The sequence below is a fragment of the Bombina bombina genome, chromosome 1, assembly GCF_027579735.1.
Source record: "Bombina bombina isolate aBomBom1 chromosome 1, aBomBom1.pri, whole genome shotgun sequence".
Classification (NCBI taxonomy): domain Eukaryota; kingdom Metazoa; phylum Chordata; class Amphibia; order Anura; family Bombinatoridae; genus Bombina; species Bombina bombina.
Genome location: NC_069499.1, coordinates 1,170,143,269 through 1,170,166,610, shown reverse-complemented (window position 1 = coordinate 1,170,166,610; position 23,342 = coordinate 1,170,143,269). Strand labels below are relative to the sequence as shown.

The 23,342-nt window shown below is 36.8% G+C and overlaps 1 protein-coding gene across 1 annotated transcript in view; it reads left to right on the top strand.

Moving 5' to 3' along the window:
• The first annotated feature begins 18,226 nt into the window (after positions 1-18,226).
• CRHR1 (corticotropin releasing hormone receptor 1) overlaps positions 18,227-23,342 on the top strand; it is a 220,501-nt gene continuing 215,385 nt past the window's right edge. Inside the window, exons 1-3 of the mRNA XM_053718246.1 lie at positions 18,227-18,259; positions 18,657-18,723; positions 21,604-21,723. Coding sequence (XP_053574221.1) covers positions 18,227-18,259; positions 18,657-18,723; positions 21,604-21,723 — 220 coding nt within the window. The remainder of the gene's footprint in view (positions 18,260-18,656; positions 18,724-21,603; positions 21,724-23,342) is intronic.

Below are 23,342 nucleotides of genomic sequence, written 5' to 3'. Positions count from 1 at the left end.
ATGAGAAAAGGTATTTAAGGTGGCCAATTGCAAGTTTTAGTTCTCTTTGACTCTACTCTGAAGAGTGGCAACATGGGGGCCTCAAAATAACTCTCAAGTGACCTGAAAACAAAGATTGTTCAACATTATGGTTTAGGGGAAGGCTACAAAAAGCTATCGCAGAGATTTAAGCTATCAGTGTCCACTGTGAGGAACATAGTGAGGAAATGGAAAACCACAGGCACAATTCTTGTTAAGGCCAGAAGTGGCAGGCCAAGTAAAATATCGGAGATGCAAAGACAAAGGATGGTGAGAACGGTCAAAAACAGCCCACAGACCACCTTCAAAGACCTACAACATCATCTTGCTGCAAATGGTGTCACTTTGCATCGTTCAACAATTCAGCACACTTTGCACAAGGAAAAGCTGTATGGGAGAGTGATGCCAAACAGTCGCTTGAGGTATGCAAACGCACATTTGGACAAGCCAGCTTCAGAAGGTGCTGTAGACTGATGAACAAAGATTGAGTTATTTGGTCATTACAAGGGGCGTTATTCATGACGGCAAAATAACACAGCGTTCCAAGACAAACACTTGCTACCCACAGTAAAATTTGGTGGATGTTCCATCATGCTGTGGGGCTGTGGGGCTGTGTGGCCAGTGCCGGTACTGAGCATCTTGTTAAAGTTAAGGGTCGCATGGATTCTACTCAATATCAACCGATACTTGAGAATAATGTTGAGGAATCAGTCACAAAGTTGAAGTTACGCCGGGGCTGGATATGTTAACAAGACAACGACCCAAAACACTGCTCAAAATCTACTATGGCATTTATGTAGAGGAACAAGTACAATGTTCTGGAATGGCCATCCCAGTCCCCAGACCTGAATATCATTGAAAATCTGTGGGGTGATTTGAAGCGGGCTGTCCATGCTCGGCAACCATCAAACCTAACTGAACTGGAGATGTTTTGCAAGGAGGAATGGTCAAAAATACCTTCATCCAGAATCCAGACACTCATTATAGGCTATAGGAAGCGTCTAGATGCTGTTATTTCTGCTAAATGAGGCTCTACTAAATATTGAAGCAATATTTCTGTTGGGGTGCCCAAATTTATGCACCTGTCTAATTTTGTTTTGATGCATATTGCACATTTTCTGTTAATCCAATAAACCTCATTTCACTACTGAAATATTACTGTGTCCTTCAATTATTTGATAGATCAAAATGAAATTGCTGATCTAAACACCCAATTATTTATAAATGAAAATCATGGAAATTGTCAGGGGTGCCCAAACTTTTGCATACTACTGTAGTGAAGAAAAGGGATACACTCGCCAGGATTTTAAAAGTTACCATTTAATGTAATGTTTCGGGTTGTTACCCCCTTCGTCAGATAATACAAAATAACAATTGTTATTTTGTATTGTCTGATGAAGGGGGTAAGACCCCAAAACGTTATATTAAATGGAAACTTTGAAAATCCTGGCGAGTACATCCCTTTTCTTCACTACTATCAATACTTTGGAATCACCCTGGATGGATGAAAGGTTAACCATGAGTGCTGGCCTGCCTGCTGTTTATATATAAATATATATACAGTATATATATATATATATATATATATATATATATATATATATATATAGTATGCATGTATAGTACATATATATCATATGCTTTTAACACATATATGCCTTTAAAGGTATTGCCTCTAAGAGATGTTACACTTGTATTTCCTTCTGCTGTTCCATTCTCAAGCAGTATTCTTATCGAAAAAGAGTGGGATGGAACATTCCAAGAGAGACAGTTCTACACACTATGAGAACACATACGGCTAGATTTAGAGTTCTGCGGCCAAAGGGGTGCGTTAGCTACGCATGCTTTTCTTCCCCCTCACCTTTTAACTAACGCTGGTATTTAGAGTTCACAGAAGGGCTGCGTTAGGCTCCAAAAAGGGAGCGTATAGCATAATTTACCGCCACTGCAACTCTCAATACAAGCGGTGCTTACAGACGCGGCCAGCTTCAAAAACGTGCTTGTGCACGATTTCCCCATAGGAAACAATGGGGCAGTTTGAGCTGAAAAAAACCTAACACCTGCAAAAAAGCAGCGTTCAGCTCCTAACGCAGCCCCATTGTTTCCTATGGGGAAACACTTCCTAAGTCTGCACCTAACACCCTAACATGAACCCCGAGTCTAAACACCCCTAACCTTACACTTATTAACCCCTAATCTGCCAACCCTGCTATCGCTGACACCTGCATTATACAATTAACCCCTAATCTGCCGCTCCGTGCACCGCCGCAACCTACGTTATCCCTATGAACCCCTAATCTGCTGCCCCTAACCCCCGCCGACCCCTATATTATATTTATTAACCCCTAATCTGCCCCCCCATGTCACCGCTACCTACCTACAATTATTAACCCCTAATCTGCCGACCGGACCTTACCGCTACTTTAATAAATGTATTAACCCGTAAAGCTAAGTCTAACACTAACACCCCCCTAAGTTAAATATAATTTTTATCTAACGAAATAAAATAATTCTTATTAAATAAATTATTCCTATTTAAAGCTAAATACTTACCCATATAGCTACAATATAAATAATAATTATATTGTAGCTATTTTAGGATTTATATTTATTTTACAGGCAACTTTGTATTTATTTTAACTAGGTACAATAGCTATTAAATAGTTAATAACTATTTAATAGCTACCTAGCTAAAAGAAATACAAAATTACCTGTAAAATAAATACTAACCTGTTACAATTAAACCTAACACTACACTATCAATACATGAATTAATTAATTAAACAAACTACCTACAATTATCTACAATTAAATCAACTAAACTAAATTACAAAAAACAAACAAACACTAAATTACAAAAAAAACAAACACTAAATCACAAAAAATAAAAAAAGATTACAAGAACTAATTACACCTACTCTAAGCCCCCTAAAAAAATAACAAAGCCCCCCAAAATAAAAAAATGCCCTACCCTATTCTAAAATAAATATTTTACAGCTCTTTTACCTTACCAGCCCTTAAAAGGGCCTTTTACGGGGCATGCCCCAAAGAATTCTGCTCTTTTGCCTGTAAAAAAAAACATACAATACCCCCCCAACATTACAACCCACCACCCACATACCCCTAATCTAACCCAAACCCCCCTTAAATAAACCTAACACTAAGCCCCTGAAGATCTCCCTACCTTGTCTTCACCACGCTGGGTATCACCGATCCGTCCAGAAGAGGGTCCGAAGTCTTCATCCAATCCGGGCGATGTCTTCATCCAAGCGGGGGCTGAAGAGGTCCATCATCCGGCTGAAGTCTTCATCCAAGCAGGGGCTGAAGAGGTCCATCATCCAGATGAAGTCTTCATCCAAGCGGGGGCTGAAGAGGTCCATCATCCGGCTGAAGTCTTCTATCAAGCAACATCTTCAATCTTCTTTCTTCTGGATCCATCTTCATCCCGCCGACGCAGAACATCCTTCTACCCCGACGGACTAACGACGAATAAAGGTTCCTTTAAGGGACGTCATCCAAGATGGCATCCCTTCAATTCCGATTGGCTGATAGGATTCTATCAGCCAATCGGAATTAAGGTAGGAATAATCTGATTGGCTGATGGAATCAGCCAATCAGATTGAAGTTCAATCCGATTGGCTGATCCAATCAGCCAATCAAATTGAGCTCGCATTCTATTGGCTGTTCCGATCAGCCAACAGAATGCGAGCTCAATCTGATTGGCTGATTGGATCAGCCAATCGGATTGAACTTCAATCTGATTGGCTGATTCCATCAGCCAATCCAATTTTTCCTACCTTAATTCCAATTGGCTGATAGAATCCTATGAGCCAATCGGAATTGAGGGGATGCCATCTTGGATGACGTCCCTTAAGGAACCTTCATTCGTCGTTAGTCCGTCGGGGAAGAAGGATGTTCTGTGTCGGCGGGATGAAGATGGATCCGGAAGAAAGAAGATTGTAGATGCCGCTTGATAGAAGACTTCAGCCGGATGATGGACCTCTTCAGCCCCCGCTTGGATGAAGACTTCAGCCGGATGATGGACCTCTTCAGCCCCTGCTTGGATGAATACATCGCCCGGATTGGATGAAGACTTCGGGCCCTCTTCTGGACGGATCGGTGATACCCGGCGTGGTGAAGACAAGGTAGGGAGATCTTCAGGGGCTTAGTGTTAGGTTTATTTAAGGGGGATTTGGGTTAGATTAGGGGTATGTGGGTGGTGGGTTGTAATGTTGGGGGGGTATTGTATGGGTTTTTTTACAGGCAAAAGAGCAGAATTCTTTGGGTCATGCCCCGCAAAAGGCCCTTTTAAGGGCTGGTAAGGTTAAAGAGCTGTAAAATATTTATTTTAGAATAGGGTAGGGCATTTTTTTATTTTGGGGGGCTTTGTTATTTTTTTAGGGGGCTTAGAGTAGGTGTAATTAGTTTACAATTCTTGTAATCTTTTTTTATTTTTTGAAATTTAGTGTTTGTTTTTTTTGTAATTTAGTGTTTTGTTTTTTTGTAATTTAGTTTAGTTGATTTAATTGTAGATAATTGTAGGTAGTTTATTTAATTAATTTTTTGATAGTGTAGAGTTAGGTTTAATTGTAACTTAGGTTAGGATTTATTTTACAGGTAATTTTGTAATTATTTTAACTAGGTAGCTATTAAATAGTTATTAACTATTAAATAGCTATTGTACCTAGTTAAAATAAATACAAAGTTGCCTGTAAAATAAATATAAATCCTAAAATAGCTACAATATAATTATTATTTATATTGTAGCTATATTAGGGTTTATTTTACAGGTAAGTATTTAGCTTTAAATAGGAATAATTTATTTAATAAGAATTATTTTATTTCGTTAGATAAAAATTATATTTAACTTAGGGGGGTGTTAGTGTTAGGGTTAGACTTAGCTTTAAGGGTTAATACATTTATTAGAGTAGCGGTGAGGTCCGGTCGGCAGATTAGGGGTTAATAATTGTAGGTAGGTAGCGGTGACGTTGGGGGGGCGCAGATTAAGGGTTATAAATATTATGTAGGTGTCGGCGGTGTTAGGGGCAGCAGATAAGGGGTACATAGGGATAATGTAGGTGGCGGCGGTGTGCGGTCGGCAGATTAGGGGTTAAAAAAAATTAATAGAGTGGCGGCAATGTGGGGGGACCTCGGTTTAGGGGTACATAGGTAGTTTATGGGTGTTAGTGTACTTTAGAGCACAGTAGTTAAGAGATTTATGAACCGGTGTTAGCCCAGAAAGCTCTTAACTCCTGGCTTTTCTTTGCGGCTGGAGTCTTGTCGTTAGATTTCTAACGCTCACTTCAGCCAAGACTCTAAATACAGGCGTTAGAAAGATCCCATTGAAAAGATAGGATACGCAATTGACGTAAGGGGATCTGCGGTATGGAAAAGTTGCGGCTGGAAAGTGAGCGTTAGACCCTTACCTACAAGACTCTAAATACCAGCGGTAGGACAAAACCAGCGTTAGGACCCCCTAACGCTGGTTTTGACGGCTAACGCAGAACTCTAAATCTAGGCGATATTTTGCTAAGTACGCTGAATGAAATAATATAATTGACATAACATTAGACACGCCTGCTAAACTGTAGATTTAATTATTATTACAATTGTTGAAAGGGAGGTAGGATTCTGTTGGGTAACATCTTGAGGAGGCATCAGAAATAGCCCCTGTGAAATCTTCATGTGTTTACCTGAATGATGACTCTGAATGCAGCTGTGATCATCTGCCTGTGCACCATTGTATGCTGATATTAATTCCTTATTTGAAACCCAAAGATAAGTAATGCATTCAACATTTAATCTCTGCCTTACATTATAAGCTGATAACTGATTTAAACACTGATATTATTATACTGTATTTTCATGTGTCTGTTTCTCTTTTCCAGTACTTTTGTGAGACCTATTTTGCTCTTCCCCATAAACTACCCAGTATACTGTCTCAAATGTATACAAGATTATCATAAAGGGTAAATGGGGGGTAGTTATCAACGTGTCAACTTTCCTGCCTTCGCCGGCCCAATACGCCCGCCTAAGCTCGCCTCACATCGCCGCCGCGGACCAGTAAAAAATTTGCCGAAGTTATCAAGTAAAGCTGTCAAAAAGCCGTGGGGCGATGAGCAGCGGACTGTGAGAGTTATCACTCATCCGATCTCGCTGCTCTTCGGCTGTTTGACAGCTTTCTTGCTAGCCTGTCACTAAGCACTCACACTAAACTACACTGTTCTACCCCCTATACCGGCACCTCCGGAGCCCCCCGCAACTAAATAAATTTACTAACCCCTAAACTGCCGCTCCTAGACCCCGCTGCAACTCTGATAAATGTATTAACCCCTAAACTGCCGCTCCTAGACCCTGCCGCAACTCTGATAAATGTATTAACCCCTAAACCGCCGCTCCCTGACACCGCTGCCACCTACATTATACCTAGTAACCCCTATCCTGCCCCCCCTATACCGTCGCCCTCTGTAATAAAGTTATTAACCCCTATCCTGCCGATCCCGTACCTTGCCGCAAATAAAGAAATAGTTTAACCCCTAAACCGCCGCTCCCTGAACCCGCCGCAACCTATCTTAAATTTATTAACCCCTATCCTGCCCCCCCTACACCGTCGCCACCTATAATAAATTTATTAACCCCTATCCTGCTCCCCACTACACCGCCGCCACTGAATTAAATTTATTAACCCCTAAACCTAAGTCTAACACTAACCCTAACACCCCCCTAACTTAAATATTAATTAAATAAATCTAAATAATATTTCTATTATTAACTAAATTAATCCTATTTAAAACGAAATACTTACCTATAAAATAAACCGTAATATACCTACAATATAAATAATAATTATATTGTAGCTATCTTAGGATTTATTTTTATTTTATAGGTAACTTTCAATTTATTTTAACTAGGTACAATAGCTATTAAATAGTTATTAACTATTTAATAGCTTACCTATCTAAAATAAAGAGAAATTTACCTGTAAAATAAAAACTAACCTAAGTTACAATTACACCTAACACTACACTCTACTTTAATAAATTATTCCTATGTAAAACTAAATACTTACCTGTAAAATAAACCCTAAGATAGCTACAATGTAATTAATAATTACATTGTAGCTATTGTAGGATTTATATTTATTGTACAGGTAACTTTGTATTTATTTTAGCTAGTTAGAATAGTTATTAAATAGTTATTAACTATTTAATAACTACCTAGCTAAAAGAAATACAAAATTACCTGTAAAATAAATCCTAACCTAAGTTACAATTAAACCTAACACTACACTATCATTAAATTAATTAAATAAATTAACTACAAATAACTACAATTAAATACAATTACATAAACTAACTAAAGTACAAAAAATAAAAAAAGCTAAGTTACAAAAAATAAAAAACATAAGTTACAAACATTTAAAAAATATTACAACAATTTTAAGCTAATTACACCTAATCTAAGCCCCCTAATAAAATAACAAAGCACCCCAAAATAAAAACATTCCCTACCCTATTCTACATTAAAAAAGTTCAAAGCTCTTTTACCTTACCAGCCCTTAAAAGGGCCTTTTGTGGGGTATGCCCCAAAGAAAACTGCTCTTTTGCCTGTAAAAGAAAAATACAACCCCCCCAACATTAAAACCCACCACCCACATACCCCTAATCTAACCCAAACCCCCCTTAAAATAACCTAACACTAATCCCCTTAAGATCATCCTACCTTGAGTCGTCTTCACTCAGCCGAGCCACCGATGGAACTGAAGAGGAAATCCGGAGCTCCAGAAGTGATCCTCCAAGGGGCGCTGAAGAAATCTTCCATCCGATGAAGTGATCCTCCAAGCGGCGCTGAAGAAGTCTTCCATCCGGCCGATGTCATCTTCCAAGCGGCGCTGAAGATCATCTTCCATCTGGGCGATGTCATCTTCCAAGCGGGGTCTTCAATCTTCTTGCTGCAGGATCGATCTTCATCCTGCCGACGCGGAACATCCTTCTTCCCCGACGGACTAACGACGAATGAAGGCTCCTTTAAGGGACGTCATCCAAGATGGCGTCCCTTCAATTCCGATTGGCTGATAGGATTCTATCAGCCAATCGGAATTAAGGTAGGAAAAAATCTGATTGGCTGATTGAATCAGCCAATCAGATTGAGATCGCATTCTATTGGCTGTTCCGATCAGCCAATATAATGCGATCTCAATCTGATTGGCTGATTCAATCAGCCAATCAGATTTTTCCTACCTTAATTAGGATACTATCAGCCAATCAGAATTAAGGTAGGAAAAATCTGATTGGCTGATTGAATCAGCCAATCAGATTGAGATCGCATTCTATTGGCTGATCGGAACAGCCAATAGAATGCGATCTCAATCTGATTGGCTGATTCAATCAGCCAATCAGATTTTTTCCTACCTTAATTCCGATTGGCTGATAGAATCCTATCAGCCAATCAGAATTGAAGGGACGCCATCTTGGATGACGTCCCTTAAAGGAGCCTTCATTCGTCGTTAGTCCGTCGGGGAAGAAGGATGTTCCGCGTCGGCAGGATGAAGATCGATCCTGCAGCAAGAAGATTGAAGACCCCGCTTGGAAGATGACATCGCCCGGATGGAAGATGATCTTCAGCGCCGCTTGGAAGATGACATCGGCCGGATGGAAGACTTCTTCAGCGCCGCTTTGAGGATCATTTCATCGGATGGAAGATTTCTTCAGCGCCCCTTGGAGGATCATTTCTGGCGCTCCGGATTTCCTCTTCAGTTCCATCGGTGGCTTGGCTGAGTGAAGACGACTCAAGGTAGGATGATCTTCAGTGGATTAGTGTTAGGTTATTTTAAGGGGGGTTTGGGTTAGATTAGGGGTATGTGAGTGGTGGGTTTTAATGTTGGGGGGGGTTGTATTTTTCTTTTACAGGCAAAAGAGCAGTTTTCTTTGGGGCATGCCCCACAAAAGGCCCTTTTAAGGGCTGGTAAGGTAAAAGAGCTTTGAACTTTTTTAATGTAGAATAGGGTAGGGAATGTTTTTATTTTGGGGGGCTTTGTTATTTTATTAGGGGGCTTAGATTAGGTGTAATTAGCTTAAAATTGTTGTAATATTTTTAAATGTTTGTAACTTATGTTTTTTATTTTTTGTAACTTAGCTTTTTTATTTTTTGTACTTTAGTTAGTTTATGTAATTGTATTTAATTGTAGTTATTTGTAGTTAATTTATTTAATTAATTTAATGATAGTGTAGTGTTAGGTTTAATTGTAACTTAGGTTAGGATTTATTTTACAGGTAATTTTGTATTTCTTTTAGCTAGGTAGTTATTAAATAGTTAATAACTATTTAATAACTATTCTAACTAGCTAAAATAAATACAAAGTTACCTGTAAAATAAATATAAATCCTAAAATAGCTACAATGTAATTATTAATTACATTGTAGCTATCTTAGGGTTTATTTTACAGGTAAGTATTTAGTTTTAAATAGGAATAATTTATTAAAGTATAGTGTAGTGTTAGGTGTAATTGTAACTTAGGTTAGTTTTTATTTTACAGGTAAATTTCTCTTTATTTTAGATAGGTAAGCTATTAAATAGTTAATAACTATTTAATAGCTATTGTACCTAGTTAAAATAAATTGAAAGTTACCTATAAAATAAAAATAAATCCTAAGATAGCTACAATATAATTATTATTTATATTGTAGGTATATTACGGTTTATTTTATAGGTAAGTATTTCGTTTTAAATAGGATTAATTTAGTTAATAATAGAAATATTATTTAGATTTATTTAATTAATATTTAAGTTAGGGGGGTGTTAGGGTTAGTGTTAGACTTAGGTTTAGGGGTTAATAAATTTATTACAGTGGCGGCGGTGTAGTGGGGGGCAGGATAGGTGTTAATATTTTTATTATAGGTGGCGACGGTGTAGTGGGGGGCAGGAAAGGGGTTAATAAATTGATTATAGGTGGCGACGGTGTAGTGGGGGGCAGGATCGGGGTTAATAAATTTATTATAGGTGGCGACGGTATAGGGGGGGCAGGATAGGGGTTAATAACTTTATTATAGAGGGCGGCGGTATAGGGGGGGCAGGGTAGGGGTTACTAGGTATACTGTAGGTGGCGGTGGGCTCCGGGAGCGGCAGTTTAGTGGTTAATACATATATTATAGTTGCGGTGGGCTCCGGGAGCGGCGGTTTAGGGGTTAATATGTATAGAGTAGCTTGCGGTGGGCTCCAGGAGCGGCGGTTTAGGGGGTAATAACTTTATTTAGTTGCGGCGGTATAGGGGGGCAGATTAGTGGTGTTTAGACTCGGGGTACGTGTTAGGGTGTTAGGTGCAGACATCTCCCATAGGAATCAATGGGATGTCTGGCAGCAGCGAACTTGTACTTTCGCTATGGTCAGACTCCCATTGATTCCTATGGGATCCTCCGCCTCCAGGGTGGCGGTTTGAAAACCAGGAATGCTGGGCCGTAAAAGTGCCGAGCGTACCTGCTAGTTTTTTGATAACTAGCAAAAGTAGTCAGATTGTGCCGCACTTGTGTGCGGAACATCTGGAGTGACGTAAGAATCGATCCTTTTTCATGAGCACAGTCAGCCAACAGATTTCCATATAAATTGAGGCATGGTACACTACATTTCGCACTAGAGCAGGGCAACATCGCGCCAATAGAAACTTTACAGCAATGGGATGAGGTTCTTTTCGCATCTTGGTTCTCTTGTACACAGATCATACACTATATTACTACCCATAAGCACAAAGTCAGGATGAATAGGGAGCTTACCCCATTTGAACTTCTCTGTACACAGCAAACACCTCCAAGACATACAATATCTCTCCTTTATAAACATCTACTATTACAAGAAGATCAAACACTTCCTACTTACTCACAGGCATGGAATATAGAAACAAACTTAGAACCCAACCCAATCCTATGGAAGAAGTCCTTCCAAACAGCCATTAAGGCCTCCTCGTCTCCCAATATCCAAGAAATGCACTTTAAGTTCATCAGCAGGTGGTACCTCACTCCCTCCAGATTGCATAAAACTAACCAACAAATCACTGATCAATGTTGGAGGGGATGTGGCCAAAGGGGTTCCATGCTACACATATAGTGGATATGTCCGGCAATCACTAAATTCTGGAAAAAAGTTTTTGCAACTATCTCAAACATAATTGAAATGGATCTTCCATTTAGGATCCACATTCTCATGTTCAAATTTCTTCCTAAACTACAAAATAAAATTACAAGCTCCTTACTACTGCTGATGATTAACAGTGCAAATAAACTCATTCCCAAACACTGGAAGTCCGCCAAAACCCAGACTTTAAAAGATTGGCACTTTTAAACGTCAGAGCTCCTCACATAAGAATGCTTCCATTTTATGAAAATTTACAAATTAGACTTACATCATTCCATGACAGGACTCTGGGAACAATACTCTCTCCCAGGCAACTGAACATACCTCCACTCACAGGCTACCCTTAATAACTGGATACCCCTCTCCCCAAATCCTAGGATATACTTTTGGTATTCCCTTCTCCTCCATCCTCTCCTCTCCTTCATCCCCCTCCTTCATCCACCTCCCTATTCCTCTATCCACCCCCCTCTTTTTTTTCTCTCTCCCCTTCATCCTTATCCCCTTCCTGGGTAAAACCCACCTCAATTCTTATTTCTTCCACTTCCTTCTAAATAAATCATTCTATTCAGCTGATATATCAATTCTGGGGATATTCCCCTATAATTTATTCCTTTATCTCTCTACGCCATATTCTATCAAATATTATCACTATATTGTATAGATTACACGCAACGTAATCCGCTTGTTTCTTTTTCGTGCTTAATCTTTATTTTGCTGTAAGAAGTGAATGCTCCCATGCAGGTTTGTTTACATCATCTCTCCTGTAGGTCTTATTTGACAAAGACTTGCTAAAAGACTCATCTCACGGAGCAGACAGACTTATTGTAACGCATATGATATTGTCAGAGTTACAGCGTTTTGGAGTTGATGTGTATTGATCTTTATATCTTTGTAACAGTGACATTTTCAATAAAATCTATTTAAAAAAAACTGTTTAAATGTAACCTTCGCTGTTGAGGCATTTTCATACCCAATCGTTAAAGGTGTTTTTTAGTTGTTTGGCCTTTATTGTAAAGACACATCAATTTAAAAAAAAAATTCAGTAAGGTACCACCATACATTATACCATATTTTTTTCACCAAAACAAGCATTTTTAGAAAATAACTTTATTTTTTTTTATTTTTTTAAATATATTTTTATTAAGGCTTTTCGACAAGTACAACAATATAACCATGTACATTAAATGTTATGAGTGACACTTTGCTGATTTTTACATTGTGAGGATATCTTAACAGAAAAAAAAAAAGATTTTTTTTTAGAACAGCATAAGTGTTATAGTACATATTAAAGTGAGAACCTCTTTTTAGCCAGTGTGATTTCCTCCAATAACACAAGGGGGACCCTAAAATATGTTTTAAGCACTATAGAGGAAGATTTCTTTTCTATGTATGGGTGATGTGGTGAAATATGTAGGTATCTTGTGTTGGATACAAGAAAATAACTAACTTAAAGCAACTTCTTATTTTTTGAGAAAAAAATTGTGTCTCAGAGTACTAACAAGATGATTTTGCAGCCTTGATCTGTGAGACAAGATAATTTCTTAATTGTACGATAACTCTATTGTGCAATCCCGCCTCCTTCTGTCATGCAAAAAAGGCCAATCAATTACCCCACAAGCAAGTTTAGGGAGATTTATCTCCGACACCTCAGAGGAACGACTTCTTAAATTTGCTCTTGCAGTCTTGCTATGTTTTAAAAGCTGCACCTGCAGCTTAATAGATTTTAGCTTTAATAGCATGAAGGCTGTTATACATACACAGACAGATTTTAATTTAATGGTAAAAGCTTTTGTTGAAGTTGTCACTGAAATGCAAAACAGACAGGGAATTCTTGGGTTTCAATGCTGGATATTCCAAAATTAAATATAGGGTAGTCCATAATTTTTTAAATCAAATTATAGTTAGAGGAGGAACTAATGAGCTATTGCAGAGATAAAAATCATTATTAATCATTCTATGCCCTTGATATTTTACAAAATGAATATTTCAAACTAGAAACAATTTCATAAATGTTGTCCCTGAAGCTATTGAAATAGAAGTCAAAAGAGAGAGAATACATGAAAAAGGAAATATTAGTTGCTATCGTTTTTACTCATAGTGGATAGGGGCAAGACTGTTTAGCAGTATTCTATTACTATATCCTATTAGTTTTTCCTCTCACCAATCTGTGATTACCCTGTATCTAAGCCTCTGCAGACTGCCCCTTATTTCAGTTCTTTTGACAGACTTGCATTTTAGACAATCAGTGCTGACTCCTAGGTAACACATGGTCCACATGCATGAACACAATGTTATCTATATGACACACATTAACTAACACCCTCTAGTGATTAGAATGCATTTAGATAAGAGGTGGCCTTTAAGGTCTAAGACATGAGCATATGAACCTCCTAGGTTTAGCTTTCAACTAAGAATACCAAAAGAACAAAGCAAAAATTGGTGATAAAATTAAATTGGAACGTTGTTTAAAATTACATGCCCAATAAGAATCATGGAAGTTTATTTTGGACTAGACTGTCCCTTTAATGTGTGCAGTACAAACTGTTAAGTTAAAATTGTACCAAAAGTAGAAAACTGTAATTTAGTTTGCTATTTAGTTTTGCAGCCTTAGCAAGTGCGCTCAAAAGGGGTGTTCCCTGGTCATGTCTAAAGTTTTCTCACAGTTTATGTTGTATTCTCTAAGCATGTTATGCTGTCTCACTGTTTTATCTTGCCAAATGAAAATTTGTTTAAAAGTATGTGATGCACTTAATTATTTGATAGAAAAAGATATATGTACAGAAATGTAGAAGTAGATGCAAGGTAAAGTGTGCTGAACACAGCATTAGTTGATTTGTATGTGCTTCAAAAAATATCAGCTCTTTGTATTACTTATATATAACAGTCACTCTTCCCTGTGAGATTCACTACTTTCTATGGGTGCAAGCTCATCACTCATTTGGATTTCCAGCCTCCCCTAAATTACTTTTCTAGACAATTCAGTGAGATCTTCACATGCATCAGTTTTATATTTAACTCCATGTCTGTGAATCTTAGATTATCTGGTCCTAATTGTTACACCAGAGAGCAATTATTAGTATTAACGTATGGATGGATGTCCAAAGTGGAATGAATGCTTCATGCCTCTAGGCTTGGGAATATTTATATATTCTGATCTTGGAGACAGGCAGTAAGAGAGCTTTATCTCATCTCTTGTGAACTTAGAACGGCATAAAATCCCTCACTGGCTCTTGAGGGATTGCATTACTCCCTAGTAATTACATGATTCAGTAGACATGTAAGTCAAAATGAAATGTTCATAATTCTGAGGGTAAAATGATAAAAAAGAAAAAAAAGTTATCAAATGCATCTCTTTCCTTTGGTATCTTTTGTTAAAACTTAGCTCCGTTCAATTAGAGCCTACAGAGGTAGGCTCAGGTGCGTGCACATATCTCAAACACTTTTGGGCAGCAATGCTTGTAATAATGTTATATAAAAGATAAAGGGCCCAAAAGATGTAAACACTTCTGATCCTATCTCAGTATACTCTCATGGAAAGGAGCTATGCTTTTAAAATGAAGATCAACAGAAATAGTTGATAGAAGATATAATTTGGAAGTGTTTTGTTTTTATTTTAAGTTTACACTGTAACTAACAAATTAAGGTTTAATAGGACATTAAAGTATTGTATTCTCTAAATTATAAAAGTTTAATTTTTACTCCCATAACCCTTTAAAGAAAAATAAAACAAATACATTTTAAAAATTACTTTTCTTACCAAATGTATTTCTTAGTTCTTTCAATTAGAGCATTCCACTGAGCTAGGCTTAGAATTGTCCACATGTCTTAAATCGATGGAAAACTTGACATGTTTTAAAATCAGGTCCTTAATCTAAGCAATATTTTAGATGGACTTTAATTGATCACTTCTAATGAAGGTGCACTGTAACTTACTTTTTAATTTAGCTGTACCATTCTAATAACCCACGCTTCAGCTTCCCACTCCAAAACTATTTTTTGTGTGAGGTAACGGTTTAAACTGTTCTCCAATCAATGCTCTAGATGTACAGAACTTTTTTGGCAGCTAGAGCGCTAATTGGAGAACAGTTTAAATCATTAGCTAAAAAAAAATGAGTTCTGAAATGGGCGGCCAGAGTGCAGGGTATTAGAATAGTATGTCTATATTAAAAAGTAAGTTACAGCACATCTTAATTACAAGTGATCAGTTAAAGTCCCCGTAAAATATTGCTTAGATTTCGGACCTGATTTTAAAACATGTAAAGTTTACCATCCCTTTAAGCACTATATGACTATAGTGTTTGCAGCCATGTTTGTAGCAATGTTATAAAAGTAATGATCAAGACACATACAGACTCCTGAGCCATTTGTAGTAAGGTCTCAATGTCATGGAAACAAACTACATTCCAACATGAGACCATGAAAGAGGTACGTTTAAATTGGATTTTTGCTTTTTAATTGCATGGTCTAACTGAATCATAAAACTATAAAGGGAAATGGAAGTCAAAAATGAAACATTCTCTTTTCATCATACAATAAAAATACTTTCTAATTTACTCAATAATATAATTTACCTGGTTCTCTTGGTAGTCTTTGTTAGCTCCTTTCTATGAGCGCGTACAGAGGTAAGCTCTTGAAAGCACACATATCTTGAGCACTATATGTATAACATTGTTGCAAACACTGCTGCGATATGGCACACATACAGTACATACTCCTGAGTCTACCTCAAGATACTAAGAAATATGAAAAATCTTCATATTAGAAGTAAATTAGATTATTATTTTTATTATAAAATTGTCCTTTAATGTGAACATGTCAGTTTCATAATCTGCTAGAAACCATGTTCAGAACAATAAATGTGGGAGAGCTCTGAAACTAGGTCTAGTTCTTGGCCAGAAATAAATACACCCAAGAACTTGAATGAGAAATCTTTAAAGTGAATGTAAACTTTCATGAAGTAGTGCCCGTTTTTAAAAAATACTATGAAAAACTGGAGCAACTTTCATTCATAAAAGTTTACATTGCAGCCTATTTTAAAAAATACTTACCTTTCTCTTGAGCAAAGTCGGCTCACCGATCCCCTGCCCACAGTTCCTCTGTACTTACGTCACCAATGATGAAACCGACTTCCTCCAATCATGGCTTCCCCCCCAGAGCGTCCGTCTTATGAGGCCATAAGGAGGAAGCCGGTTTCATCATTTCTGTGTAAATACAGCAGGAGATATTGGTTAACCCAGCCCTTGGTATATAGCTGCCTAAAAGCTCCTAAAAATGTGGTACCTAGCCATCCCGGAGAGTGCTAAGAGTAGGGTATGATTAGGAGCGCACAAAAGAAAGGCTAGGGCAGAGAGAATAAGTGTGATATGTGTTTGGTTATAAGTACTCTATGTCATATCTCAACACCTATATACAAACGTCTCTGTTAAAACTAGGTATTTATTCTAAAACATAAAATGCATTAACAAAATATAATAATATTACAATAAATAACATGGATACATGTAACACAATAAGCTCAAAAATAAAAACAATTTATGGTAAAAACAATGCAAATAGTTCCTGGATTGTGGCGTGGACCACATTAATGGTATTAATCTAATAGTCCCAGAGAATAGTCTATAATAACTCTGTGTCCAATCCTAAAAATGATGTTGTGCCAAAAAAATATAATTAATGTGCAAAAGAGTCGTTATGTGCAATAAAAACACACTAATGATAAGGGGCAATATCCCTCAAAAATTCAAAAATAAAAACCCATTCAAAAAAATTATGAAAAAAATGGGATAAAAATAGATGAAAGGTGGGGTGAAAAAATGAATAAAAAAAGAAGGAATTAAAAATTATGAAAAAGGAAAATTTGAAAAAAATTGAAGTGTAGGTAAATACCCAAAAAATAGTATTCAAAATATCCAAACTATAATATTATAATTCTATTGAAAGTTCCATTGGAAAAAATAAGTTAAGGGAAATCCTATTTGGGCGAATGCTGATATTTTCAAAGAAGATCCTCCTATGTGTAGTGCTCTGAAACTTAAAAACAGAAAGATATAATAGTGCAATAACGCTAAGGACTATTTGTACATAAAGAAATAGGCTTACCATATACTGTCAACGTGTTTCGGCCCTATCATAAGCCTTTATCAAGAATAAATATGGTATGTAATGGTAGCCTATTTATATTATATATCAACCAGTAGTTTACTAGTCATTTTGGTGTCAGAAATGCTGTTTGGCCTTCTATGATGATGTATATCCTGTCAGTTAGCCCTCATGTTTACACCGGAAGTGACCCCTTAATTGTCTATCCTTCCAGTTTGCTTATTTACTCTTTTGCACAGTAATTATATTTTGTTGGCACATCATCACTTTAAGGATTGGACACAGAGTTATTATAGACTATTCTCTGGGACTAATAGATTAATACCATTAACGTGGTCCACAACACAATCCAGGAACTATTTGCATTGTTTTTACTATAAATTGTTTATATTTTTTAGCTCATTGTGTTACATGGATCCATGTTTTTATTGTAATATTATTATATTTTATAAGTACAGCAGGAGAAGCAGGCGGGGGATTGGCGATCTGGCTTTGCTCAAGAGAAAGGTAAGTATTTGTAAAATTACGCTGCAATGTAAACTTTCATGAATTAAAGTGCCGCTGTTTTTGATAGTATTTTTAAAAACTGAGCACTAATTCATAAAAATTTATATTCACTTTAAGCCATTATAAACCAGGTCTAGATGAAAATGAAATCCATGCACCCAAAATACAACAAATTGACTTGCTAGAGACTTGTTTGGTTATAAAAAATGGATGGATGATAAAAGTGTTAATATATATGGCATTTTTATATACATTTATATTGTTATGTTGAATATATTTTATGCCGATCCCATGGAAAAAGTCCTGCAGATGCTTATGCATTTGCCCAATACAAGAGAAAGCTATCCCGAATTCTGTGGTCCTACCCAGAAGAATTAAAAAACACACTACATTGGAAAAATGAACTAAATAACCAATCAAATCTGTATATTTCCTTGGCAGAAAATATACACCCTATAGACTCACTACATATGGCAATATGTGCACTGGACCTAGGCGTGATAACGCACTAGTAAATATCTACTGGATTAGTGGTTTCCATACTCAATCTACATTACAGAATTCTATCATCAACAATAAAAAGAAAGAGCATTAGCACTTAGCAGTAGATTTATTTCTGACAAATTTACTGACTCCCTGTACCATGTGACAGCCATCAGCCAACTACAGGCTCATATCCATATACACAGAGAACTCTTCTTGCACATGCTCAGTAGTAGCTGGTGCTTTAGAAAGTGTGCATATAAATACAATTTGAAAGTCTGTTAAAACTGCATGCTTTATATGAACCATGATAGTTTTAAATTTGACTTTAGTGCCCCTTTAACAATCTTTAGTGCAGAAGTGACATATTTTTTTATTATATACTACTATCATATTTTGTAAACATGCATTTATTTTTCTTGTAGGTGATCAACACTTTCAGCTCTGTTCAAAACCAATGTGAGAATGACCAGCACAACCTTAATGTAACAGGTGAGAGAAAAATTACTCAGCAATGTCTATAGTGTTGTTTATATGCTGATGCAGATAACCCTGATTAGGATCTAGACCTAATACAATACCCCTCAGTGCTAGAATCCTTCTACTGGTGCAGCTAATCTGGGGTTAAATCCTTATATTAGCATAAAGTCTTCTGGGTTGGAATACTAACACACTCAGCCACATCTAGGATGGTAACCCTGATAAAATACTTGGCCACATCTAGGATAGAAAGCCAAAAATGAAAAAAAAGTCACCAGTAACAAAAAAGTAAAACTTGACTTTTATTATTGTTACAATTAAAACATAGAGGGACTGTATCCCTTAGAACAGCAGACTAATGCGTTTCGGCTGAGAGCTGTATTCATAGTCCATAAAATCAACTCACTCACTCAAACTTATAAACCCCTCCCTGGGTTCTGATTGGCAGAATTATTTTACAAATATTTAAAGATACAGGGGTATTCATTACAAAATTGCTTGCATTAAGCTTTGACATTCTTTCACAAGCCTGGGACCCGAGGTCCCTGTACACAGTAACGATAGTGTTGAACAATTTTATGTAACATTTTGTCAATCAAATAAATAAAAATGCTCAATGTAAAGTATTGCTTAGTGGAAAGCATATATAGTTGGAAAGATACATTTAAAAAAATGTGACGATATGAACAGTAGATGCATCAAACAATCATGGCACCATCTAAATGTCTTATTAATTTGCATAGTATTATATAATATAGAAAATTTGTCTTATGTGCAAATGATCATAACCAAATAAACAAAAAATGTAAATATTGATATTATCCATTATAAATTAACAAAATCGGAATATATATATATATGTATATATATATATATATATATATATATATCCCTGGCTAGCATACAATATCCATTACAAAAGGATAATGAAAGATCAGAATTAGACAAGTGCACAGCGGAAAAATTAATTTTGGACAGATTCAATTTTTTAGGATTTCGGTTTGAATCGATTCGAATTTGGATACATTCGAATGTATTCGTTTCGGTTTCATTCGGATTCAAATACATTTGGATGTATTCGGAAGTATTTGTTTCAAATTTGATTCCTAAATTTGGAAGTTTGTGCGTGTTATGTTGATTCAGATGGTTCCAAATTACACAAACTGAATTATTTCACTGTTCTATCTCACTAAATCTCACTAAATGTAATTTTTATACTGAATTGTGATTATAAATTTGATTTTTATACTGAATTGTGATTAGTCCATGGCCATTTGAATGTAACAAATAAATCTGAACTAATTTGGATTTATTCGTTACAAATGCATTCGGATTAGTTTAGTTTCGTTGCTAGGGTAATTCAGAAATTCGAATCGATTTGAATCTCCGAATTTTGCGAATTTGTCTGAATTTCAATTCAGAACTAAACAAAACACACATGTCTAATCAGAATGTGACCTAAGGTTCAAACAAAATAATTAGACAGATAATGTGTGTGTGTATATATATATATATATATATATGTAGAAAAAAGGCACTCGCTGAAAAAGGTAAAACTTAGCCTTTAATAGCAAAATTTAAAATGCATTTTAAATTTTGCTATTAAAGGCTAAGTTTTACCTTTTTCAGCGAGTGCCTTTTTTCTACCTATGGATGTTTGATTTTGTAAGTGCACCCTGGAGGATGTTATAATATATGGAGTGCCTCTTCCAAAGACTTTGTGATATATATATATATATATATATATATATATATATATATATATATATATAAGATTATTAAGTTATTGCACATATATCATGGATATATATACGGGCTTTTAACACAAAATCCCATGTGATGTGAATACACACATGAATGTGATCAAAAGAGTATAAATCTATACATTTATGATATAGAGTGTATAAAAATATATATACATATACACAAGATGAATACAGGAAAAACATGAATGTACACAATGACTGAAGATGCATGATAAATGTAAAATAATATAATATAGAGGGAAAAAGAATGGGGAAGAATGAAGACAAGATGGAGATAAAGGCCCACAGGAGAGGAGGGGAGGAAAAGTCAACACCAATAGTTGATTAAATCATATTTAGAGTCCAGACCAAAAGGTATTTTGGTCTGAAGTCTGAAGATCTAATACATTTCCTGCCTGGATAATATTTGATATTTAGCCCCTCCTCTCTTCTGTGCCTGCACCCTCTCAATTATGATACATTTCAAAGATTCACAGTTTTTGTTATGCTTTTTTACAAAGTGATCCACTAGGGGTGTACTTAATCTTGCCCACATTGATTGTGGACAAATGTTCACGGATACGTGAATGCACTTCTCTAGTAGTTAACCCTACATACTGTAGGTTACAAAGTGAGCACCACAACAGGTAGATGCAGTAGGTAGATCTACAGTTGAGGCACGATGCAATGTCAAAAGTTTCACCAGTCACAAATGACTGGAAGGTTGTGTCGACATGGACATGCTAAAGATTGGGAGTAGCCACATTTAAAAGTTCCTCTATGTTTCAGCCATTAAGATGCTGTAGTTGCTGATGCTGGTTTCTTAAGTTCTGATGGAGATACAATACTTCCAATGGATTTATTCCTCCTATAAGTGAATCTACCATCTAGGATGGTACCCTGATTACAGTGCATTCAGGTAGGACCTACAGTATATGCTCAAATGGTGCCAATATGGGATGGGAAACTGTTAGGAATATGCCCAGTTGATTGGAGGGACCATAATATATTGTTAGCTCAGTTACTCTTGGGATGGGATCAAGACACAAGACCAGCCAACTCTGCCATAGGATCCTTACCAGAGTATGCACTACTAGGAAAAGCTCTTTGATGAATGTTAAGCTCAGTAATTTTGTTCTCTTTATAGGTCTCACCTGTAACGCTTCCATTGATATGATTGGGACATGCTGGCCTCGCTCTGCAGCTGGACAGCTTGTGGCCAGACCTTGTCCGGAATACTTCCAGGGTGTGCAATACAATACAACAGGTACACATGAGAGTAAACAGGGGTAACAGGGGCTTTGTGAAGTTTGATTATAATAAAGAATTTGTGTATGATACAGACATGCACACTGCAAACTGAGTTTTGTTTTATGGCTCATAGTATTGTCTTGTGGAAACAAATGTACAGAGACTTTTTAACATGCAATTATAAGGCTCTGTGTAATTAGGCAGATCAAATAATAAGGACTAGCAAAAAAGAAGAAAGCAAACTCACTTAATGTGGTATCTGTAGCGAAGGAAAGAAGGTGCCAAATAGGGTGATATCGCTAGAAACAAATACAGAGGCAAAGTGACAAAGACTATTACTCACAAGCCAGGCGGCACTGAATCGTGCCTTCACAAGCGGACCGGGACCTCAGCGTCGCCCGGAAGACCAACCAAGGCAGAATACAATCGATGGATCAGGAACACGCTGCCGACAGCCAATCAGGGCCCAAAGCGGCAACACACCTTCCTTACAAACCTACGGGTCTCTACACTTCCAGCTGGGGATAGATGATGCACTACAGGTGCCGGGAAATTGCTCCGATTCCTCAGTAGTGATCAAGGAAATATAATACTGTATAAAGTGGAGAATGAACTCCAGCAGGATATAAAAACACGTTTATTAAAATGTTTTTTAAAAAGCAACGCGTTTCTCGGCTACACAGAGCCGTTTCATCAGGCTATAATCAGATTATAGCCTGATGAAATGGCTCTGTGTAGCCGACACGCTTTGCTTTTTAAAAAAGCTGAGGTCCCGGTCCGCTTGTGAAGGCACGATTCAGTGCCGCCTGGCTTGTGAGTAATAGTCTTTGTCACTTTGCCTCTGTATTTGTTTCTAGCGATATCACCCTATTTGGCGCCTTCTTTCCTTCACTACAGATACCACATACCTTGTTTACATCGGAAGAGCAGCCTGGTTTCTACGATATTGGAAGCCGTCGACCACCATCTTTGTTTGTTCCCTGAGCGCACCCACATAGGAGGACGACACCCTGAACTGTTTGAAACTCACTTAATGCACCACAGAGCCTAATGAGGAGTTTATTAAAGGGACAGTCTACCCAAAAAATTTCTCCCATTTAAATTGTTCCAAATGATTCATTTTACCTGCTGGAGTGTATTAAATTGTTTAAAAGTAGCTCCTTTACCCCTATTTTGGCCTTTGAAATAGATGATTTAGCTTGTGGTTTCCCAACATATACTGAAAGCTTTGATACTGGAGTCTTAGCTATTGAATAGCATAAGTAAACACAGCCATCAGAAGCAATTACACTCTCAGTGGGGGGCAGGATAGTTAAGTAATACAATGATAATTTTCCATTGTTCTTTCTATGCATTGAGCTTTAGTTTTCCAGATAAATATAATATAAGGAAGCAAGTGTTTGTACTCAACCCATTGTAATAGGATGTGGTTTAAAGGCACAAAACCAGCTACTTCATATACACAAATAAACCTGAAAATGCAATTTCTCATACATTTTATACTCTGCAGCTGGTATAACAAGTCATATAAAAACAATGTTACAGTGTACTGTCCCTTTAATATGTAATTGTATTATATACCTTCATGTAAGTTCTGAGCTTACAAATCTATGCATTGTGCATGTGAGTTATTAC